Source organism: Limulus polyphemus, unplaced genomic scaffold (genome assembly GCF_000517525.1).
Source record: "Limulus polyphemus unplaced genomic scaffold, Limulus_polyphemus-2.1.2 Scaffold382, whole genome shotgun sequence".
Taxonomy (NCBI): domain Eukaryota; kingdom Metazoa; phylum Arthropoda; class Merostomata; order Xiphosura; family Limulidae; genus Limulus; species Limulus polyphemus.
Genome location: NW_013665992.1, coordinates 542,295 through 551,580, shown reverse-complemented (window position 1 = coordinate 551,580; position 9,286 = coordinate 542,295). Strand labels below are relative to the sequence as shown.

Genomic DNA, 9,286 nt, shown 5'->3' with positions numbered 1-9,286 from the left:
CTTTTATTTCAGTTGTTTTAGTCCAAAGAGATTCATATTATTATTCTTTTCTTGTTATATTCTATTCTAGAAAGATCACATACTACTTTCTTTCATTGTATAAAATATTCTTTCTTGTTTTTAATTGAGCTTAGACCATTAAGTTTTCATAGAATTTATCTCCATTAAATTTAATTCCAAAGATTGCACATGACATATTCTTTTGTTGTGTGTAGTCTAGTTCATTTCCTATAACAGGGCTTTAAACTTAAAAAAATTAGAAGGTACCCTGTTAATTTTACGAGAAACTAAGTAGACAAGGCGTTTGGGGAGCTCCTGAGGTCCCTGGTTGGTTCAGAGTATTAATCCTGGTGGTGGGCAAAGCCCTCCAGAAGTTCCTGAAAATATACTTGATTTCTTTTACTTTCACCCCCAGTGGCACAGCGGTATGTCTGCGGACTTGCAATGCTAGAATCTAGGTTTCGATACCCGTGGTGAACAGAGCACAAACTACAAATCTTTTACTTTTTTTTGTAAGGTTTTAAATTTAATAATTCGTAAGACAACACAATGCAAATTATTTAGAGAAATTTAACTCTGATGCCTAGATGTACTATTGAATTAACAAAATATATAGAACATAAGCTTAGTCATTTTTCTGTGCATAAAAAGAAAACAAAGAACTTCAGAATTGAAACTTACTCAATAAAAGTTTTATTTATTTAATTATTTATATAAAAGTTTTTACAAATCAAAATTTTAATCTTGGGTTGATCTCAGCATGCCCCTATTGAAACCATTATAGTGTGAAAATATTCTGAAATTTTTATTTTTTTGAGGCATAATACTTTCAACAAAATGGCACTAATTTGTCCTGGTAACAATTGTAGCTTTATCAATTTTTAGCAAGTCACTGTTTCTCAACTTCAGTTTTCATGGTGTAGTATAATTGCCTGGATCTCAGCTTCAGAAAGCCATAAGCTGTTGATCTAAAAAATCACAAAAGCTCTCTTTCCATTTGGAACTGTAGAAGCAGTAACACTTTTATTTCAGCTGCAGTTTGTGTAGAGGTTGGAACAAAGCAATAACAGTTTAGCTTGGTGATCAGTTGCCTGTGAACAACTGCTACAATTACAGTCCTGATAATTGTTTTAAAGCTTTTTTTATAAGTTAAACTTTATTTGAATTATTATATTGTAGTATGATAGGAAAAGAAAGTTTTTTTTGTAAAACTAGATGAGGTAGGTTTAGTTAAATCATTTTGCTCTCAACCACATGAAGATTCATTTTGCCAACAAGGCTGTTTTTTTTAGGCCTTATTTGATTAGGTTTGATCATCTAAGTGCTTGAATGAGCAAAGAAAATTACCAAAAAGAAATATGTAAATAAGTATAAAATGGGCTTAAAACATGATATGTTTATTAAAGCAAACCTTCTGATTAACAGTTACAAAAAAGTTGACCTATAATCTTGGCATGGTTAAAAAGTTATTTTTATTGTACACCAATTATTCTAATTTCAGTGAAACTGTGTGCCTTGTTTTTTTTAATTAAAAATATGTAATTTTTATCAAATAAAATATTTTATATGAAAGTTTTAAAATAATATAGGAAGACAAAAATCAGTAATTAAAATCTTCAAGAAAGTTAAGAATTTTTAATTGTTTCTTAAAAAAAGGTACCAAATGAAATATTTTCAAAGTTTCAAATTCATAGGAATATCACTTATAACAAAAAAAAAAAAAGATACTTTAATTGCAGAAGCTACATAGTCTGTAGAAAGTAATTCTGAAGTTTCAAACTATTTCATCCAGTAATTTTCCTGCAGTGCAGTTTAACAAACCATACAACAGGTGCATGAGTTTTGATGCACCTGGGTCTCAAAGAGTTAGGATAAAAACTTGAACTGTGAAACAAAGTGCAGTCAAGTTTAACAGCTAATGATTATAAGTTTTGTTAGGGATTAAAGCAGTTTTTCAACAAAATGAAAGATTAAGGATGACAGTAGTGAAATATTTCTTTGAGGCATAATTAAATAATTTTTCAATAATTATTATACAACTGGTTTTTTTCAAAAATGCATTTTATCTTTAAGGAAGATATTTTATACATCATTGCAATACTTTGTAACATATTTTACTACAAAAAACCTAATTTTTTTTTCTTTCACAGAACTATGTGTAAATCTGACTAAATCCTTCCAAAATGATTATTTTCCAGACCATATTATCATATTGTCAGCATAGGTTAAATCATTGTCATTAAAAATGTGCCATACCCACACAAGTTCTTTAATTTCTTTCATAAACATATTACTGAACAGCTAAGATGATAGTAGATCAAGTGAATTAATCACTTTATGTGGAAGCTTGTTATACTTCTGAGATCCTTGGGTATCATAAAAACCCTAACAACACACATTCATATAAAAAATTGGTTAATAATAGTTAGTAATGAACATAATTGAAATTTATTTAATACTTGCTGTAATCATAAGTACATATGTCTTTCTGTTTTAAAAGCTGGAAAAATTCAAAAAACGTGCCTTTATTCTTTGCTGTATTTATCATCACCATCAAATAATGCATATCATACTCAGGAGGAATTAATAACTAGCCAAGTAAGACTGATATTAGAAGTGCTATAAATAATTTGAAGAACTTTAATTTTGTTTGTGATGAATATAAAGACATTTTACCAGGATATTTCGTAAAGGAATTTTTATAAAAAAAAATTCAAAGTTATTGATTTGTAGCGAATATGCACATTGATAACAGATAGGTAAATATACTGGCAATTGGCCCATTTTGAAAACATTGAAAAGTATCTTTCATTCTCTTAGTCAGAGAATTTATAATAATTTGTTGTTTCATTGGTTATAGTCCAGTGCATTTTACCATTCTTACTGTATTGTGTTTATTTCATGAAGCTCTATATAGTCACTTTATTTGTATTCATTTCATAATGTTTAGTCCAAGGAGTTTCATTTGATGGCCATTGGTGTTCCTAATGTTGGCAAATCTTCCTTGATCAACATGTTAAGGCATCGTCATCTCAAAAAAGGTAAACTTACAAACTAAAAGCTTATTTCATTTTTGACTAAACTTGAGGGCCACCATCTGGGAATTAATTCTTACAGTGAGGACAGTAAAGATAGTCTATTGTGTGCATAAAAAAAAATGAATTTATTAATTAATTTACAAAAATTATGTAAAATTGGAGGTTTTATCATATAATATTATAGTTTGATTAAAACAGATTTTTTATTCTTTAAGATATTAAATTTTATAACTGAATAAGGATGAAATGCTTCTTTGTATGTCTTCTGAATGGGCATTAAATTCTATAGTTTTTCCAAAGAGTAATAATTATAGTTGTTACTCAGCTTAGATGTTTATTTTCCTTTTCCATAACATTATTTGCAGACAAAACAGAAACGTATTAGTACTGTGTTATTGCAAGTATATAGAAATATGGTTTGTCTTGTCTTCTTTGAAAGTAATTGTTTTTTGAGGGTGTGGGGAGGCTTAATACTTAAAAACAATGAAAGGTGAGCAATAGACAAAATGTATTTTTAAAGCCAAAAAAATAAGAAGATTACATAGTGGATAAATTGTATCATGTGTATATGCAACAAAGTACATAAAGTGAGTATTATATTGGAATTTTCTGATTTAAAAGCTTCCACCTTTCAGGAAAGGCTTCTAGAGTTGGAGCTTTGGCTGGAATAACCAGAAGTGTATTGGAAAGAATCAAAGTAAGTTTAACACTCTCTCTTTTTTTTTGGTACGTATGTGAGTCGGGTTACTTATTTGTATCACAGCATAGTTCATGTTTGTGACAACCTGTCTATGTTTACCACAAAATAAAAGTCAAACAGCTTAAATTTTAGGAACATATTTTACAGTCGTAATGAAGACAGAAGAACTTTGAAAAATTATTATTTTATATATATTCCTAGATTTCAACCTATAATAAATACAACATACTGCTAGAAAGTCAAAACAGAAATCATTTTGTATCTACTACTGCAGATGCTGTATGTGACATTACATTTTAGAAGTAATTATTATATTGATGTAATTATAATTTTATACCAAATAAAGAAAAAAAATATGACAAAAATTTTACAAAATTATCAATGTCATTTCTTTAGTAAAATTTAAATAAATTAAGTTGTCAGATATTTGTTCTAAAGTATCCAAGTTTAAATATTTTCATTGTAGAACACACCAGACAACCCTAGACAGTTGTCTTGAGTATGGAGAGAGAGAAGTTCTGAGACACCATCTTTATCCTTGATACTGTGTATACAAACCTTTAGGCTAAGTTTTTAAGATATTTTTATAGTTTTCATTGAAAAAATTAATTAATTAAAATTTGCAGCTTAAGAACTTGTTGATCTTGAATGGTATTTTGCAGTAGTTTGTAAAGCTGCTAAAGAACAGTTTGTTGAAATTCTTGTTGTATTGCAAAAATAACTTCAAGAAAGATTATTTTTTATAGCTGAAAATACATCTACAAATTACTCTTACATATTTATGTTTTTCTTTAGATATCTGAAGATCCCCCAATCTACCTTTTAGATACCCCTGGGATATTAGCTCCAAGTGTAAAGAATGTAGAGGTGGGCCTTCGATTAGCCTTATGTGGTATGTTAAACTTAAAACTACAAGCATTAAATTTCTTTTACTCATTGGTGCTGCTGCATTTAGAAATTTTGGTGTAAACTTTGTTATTTAGGTAACAACAATATGTCTACATACATTAAGATGCACGGTGCTGTGGTACTTTCACAAAAACTATTTCACTCAACAGATTGTTAATAACAAGAGATTTGAGCAGAAAATATTTTGCAGAGTTAAACTGAATTCTCTGACTTGAGTCTGAAGTAAGAGACCAAACACAATGTGAAAAAGTGATCTTTATTTAAAACTAAGGTGATTGAAGTGTTGAGTATGCAGGACGAAAGATTCATCTTTAATAGACATATCTGTTGAGAACTGTCCAAAAAAATATTTCAATCAGTTTATCTCAGACTGTGAAAACATAACATTATATACACGGCTCTACAATGTCATGCTTCTCAGGATGCATATGCAAATTGACTGAATATATGAACACTTTGTACTCATTTAAAGTCTTTATAGTTTTGATACCACTAACTTTTAATATAGTATGTATATCTTCACAAAATTTGTCAGACTTTGAATAAACATTACAAGTCTTTTACATACAAAAAATCTGATTTTTTTGTAAAGTATCTTTAATAAACTAAAAAAAACGATTTGTCAGTGAATATATCGCTTTTTTTTTTTTGCTAGTCCGAGTGCAAAGTGATTTCTACTTTAAGATTAAAAATACTTTTCTTTGTCTCAAAAATCTAAAATTTTATTTGTGTAATCTCTAAAACCTCGTAAATAAATTTCAAACTTTTTTTCAGTAAAACTTTATAGTTTATTTGTTACTTTCTCTACCCTATCTTTATACAAGGTTGGTCAATTTGACTGACTTCATAACCACCAAAAACAATCAAACAAATCTAAATTACTTTTTTTTTTCTTTCTAGAATGACTTCAAATTATAATATGAAACTACATTTATTTATCTGAAATAGCTTTAAACTTATAACAGTGTATTTATACTTCAATTTTATTGTTTTATTGCCCTTTGAACCCTGTCTAATTATTAGTTGGACCATTATAAGTTGTAAATCACTTGGCAAATGTCCAGCTCACGTTACGCTATCAAATTAAATTATGCATGAGCTGCTTGCGAGTTGTTCTCGAGCATACCTTGTGAAAAAATTTTTTATTATATTGTTATTATTAATTTCTCTATTTTTACATTTTAATTACTTTTATAATACCCAATAAAGAATACACAGGAAAAACAAGAAAAAAAACTGACTTCCCTGTGTATTTTATTTTATTTTTATTTTTTTGCTGTCGACTGTTGATGACAACCCTACTTTTTATACTAACAGTAGTACTGCACTAAATGATTTTTTATTTTATTAAGTAATGTACCAAAGAACATAGAATAATAACATGCAAAAAAGAGACAATGTCCCATAACTATCACAATTCTTCTGGTTTTCTAACTGTGCAACAAGAGCTGTTAGAACTTCTTCTAAGCTTATCGATAGGTTTCCTGTGGGAATCAAGCTTGAATTGAAAGCAATATTGAGAATTATCTTTACAGAAAACAACGTAATATAATACATCATTTCATAGATATAAACCTTGAATTTCTATTGGTTATAAATAATATGGCATTGAACGTCAGAAAGAACTATTGGCAATTTCTGAAAGAAAGGATGTGACAGGTGGGTGTGGCAGGAGGGGTCTGGTTGTCTATTTCATGGCTCTCTAACCAAATAAGATTGAAGGCTATGAAAATCATGCTTTACCTGAGCAATAATGATATTATAATAAATAATGTACATTAAATTTTGTACTTCTTGGAGGGGTAGTAAATAAATTAGAGAAGAGGGGATGCCTAGAGAACAGATGTCACAATTCTCACATGAGGAGAAATTCTGTATTATTTTTTAAAATTGCCTGATAAAGTAAGAACTTAAAACTTGTATACTATTAAAATATGGATTAACAACGTTTTGATGCTATATTTATTGATATATAAAGTTTGAATTTAACTCACTAAAACCTCATGACATACACAGAGAAAGATGCTCGTGGAGAGAGGGTTAAACAACTGAAACAACTGTTGTTGCAACAATCCTGCTGATACCTCCAGTTTCTTAATCATAAACATTATTATTACTTTTAATGTTAAATTCAGCAACACAAAGATAAATTTAATATCTTTGTAAAAAGAATATTATTCAAACAGATTAGGCTTAAGGACTTACGAAGTGTATATAAAAATGATTAATATTATGGTTATCTTTGACTGAGGTTTTAAAATCTCATGTTTTTATAATACTAAAATTAACAGCTTTTCAAACAGAAGTTCAAAATATAATTTATTTAATAAATTAAATGTTGATTTTACTAGCTATAAAGACCTGATAAGACATTAAATTTTATTTGCTACATTTTCAACTTTTATAGACTTTCTGTTGGAATGAAATAGAACTACTTGAGTATCAAATGTTTGGATTTTAAAAAACATTAAGGAGAATTTTTCTGTGAAATGTAAAGAACATACAAAATTACATGTTCATAACTTAATTCAAAACCAATTCATTAAAAGAATTATAAGATAATGAGTAAGCAAAATGAGAAAGAAAAAAAAACATTACTGCTTTTGGTTTTTGGCAGTCTCCAGAAATAAAAGCCAACAAGGCAGTTTTTCTTTCCATTTTTGCATCCGTTATCATATTTTTCTGGTATTGGTGTCTTGTTTTTTGTTGTTGTTGTTTTTTAGTTAAGTGTCTGTATAATTTTATGGTTTTTTTCTTTTATATTGAATTGAGTGGTGTTTTCACATTTTCTAAACTTCTATCATCTGTTGTTATATGTAACTTTTTGACAAATAAAGCTTTGCACCCTTTTTTTTTATTAATGGATTGACAAACAATCATTGTGTGTTTAGGCAGTGCATTGAATGTGTTTTTTGTAGGCTAAACACTCCCTCCATGTATTCACTCCAGACCTGATATAGCATTACTTCAAAACTAAACATGAATACAAGAGATCTTCATAAAAAATATAGTTCACAATTGAAGTTAGAACAATTTTATTGGATATGATATGTATACGTTTTCTTTTGTAGCCACGATTAAAGACCATCTTGTTGGAGAAGATGTAATTGCCGATTATTTGTTATATTGGCTAAACAAACATCAGAACTTCTCGTAAGTTGTATATTCCACATTACGTTTCTTAACCATAAAATGAAAGACCAACTTAATAGTGTGTGGCATTTTCTACAGCATTTAGTCATCAGTTTTAATGGGAGTGACACTTCGTCAGGACTAACACAGTGAAAGTATAAAAACAGTTATGGCAGAAATGTACAAGTAATTTAATCATTTTATAGATGAGTATTCAAAATAATCTTTATTTTCTTTCAGAACAGTTTGTTCACATGTTGGATCACAATATTGTTCTAATCAGAACTTTTAACTTATCTTCTACACATTACAAACTATGTTAAGAAAACAAGATTAAAAGTGTAAGTTGTGAAAAGTATTCCACATTTTTACGTTGAATCAACCCACAATAAAACTCCATGAAATGTTAAATATACTGTAGTTTCAGAAAAGCTTGAAAATATTCTGACAACGGTTTTTCAGTGTGTGTATATGCCTTTTTCAAATGGATAAGTAAAAAATTTACACAAAACTACAATCTGTGACATTCCCCCACAAAAATACTAAGAAAACTTACATTGCATGTATATATACACATACACACACACAAACACATCAGGTGATTGAGATGTGTATTGTTACAATTGAGATAAAAAAGTTTTGTTTACTAACTAGTATATTTTTACAGTAACTATATTAACTTGTATAATAAGTAATTTGTTTTATAACACGTTTCTCATTAACTAGTAAAAAAAAAGTAGAATTTTCTACTAGTGTAGCGAAAGTAAATTTTTATCAAATGTATCTCTCCAGTAGCTTATGTAGGAAAGAAGACTTTCTATGGTATATTTCTCAGAATTTTTTTACCAGTAGTTGCATTTTTTTATATACCTTAATATAATTTTTTTTACACTCACTTTATCATTAGCCAGTAAACAAGTTGTTTTTGTCTCTAATAATTTGAATTAGTCATTAGAAAAATTAACTTTTTTTAATAAATACTTTTCCTTTAGTTACTATAAGATATATTGATACTTCATTCTGTTTTTAGAAATAACTTTCTTATTAGCCACCAAAAAAGTAATTTTTTGACATAATTTTTTTCATCGTCCATTGAGAGGAATAAATTTTTCTTAGTATTTCTTGGGGAGATATCACAGATTGTAATTTTGTTTAGTATTTTTTGGGGAGATATCACAAATTGTAAATTTTCTTAGTATTTTTTTGGGAGATATCACAGATTGTAAATTTTCTTAGTATTTTTTTGGGGAGATATCACAGATTGTAAATTTTCTTAGTATTTTTTTGGGGAGATATCACAGATTGTAAATTTTCTTAGTATTTTTTTGGGAGATATCACAGATTGTAAATTTTCTTAGTATTTTTTGGGAGATATCACAGATTGTAAATTTTCTTAGTATTTTTTGGGAGATATCACAGATTAGTAAATTGTCTTAGTTTAGTTTTGGGGAGTATATCACAATTAGTTAAATTTTCTAGTTATTTTTTGGGTAGATATCACAGTATT

At 28.1% G+C, this 9,286-nt stretch overlaps 1 protein-coding gene across 2 annotated transcripts in view; it reads left to right on the top strand.

The window, feature by feature from the left end:
* Window positions 1–9,286, top strand: part of LOC106457862 (mitochondrial GTPase 1-like) — a 26,494-nt gene that overhangs the window by 15,076 nt on the left and 2,132 nt on the right. For both annotated transcript variants that reach the window (XM_022383913.1, XM_022383914.1), the window contains 4 exons: window positions 2,951–3,041; window positions 3,674–3,735; window positions 4,534–4,630; window positions 7,719–7,800. In XM_022383913.1, the coding sequence (XP_022239621.1) occupies window positions 2,951–3,041; window positions 3,674–3,735; window positions 4,534–4,630; window positions 7,719–7,800 (332 nt within the window). The remainder of the gene's footprint in view (window positions 1–2,950; window positions 3,042–3,673; window positions 3,736–4,533; window positions 4,631–7,718; window positions 7,801–9,286) is intronic.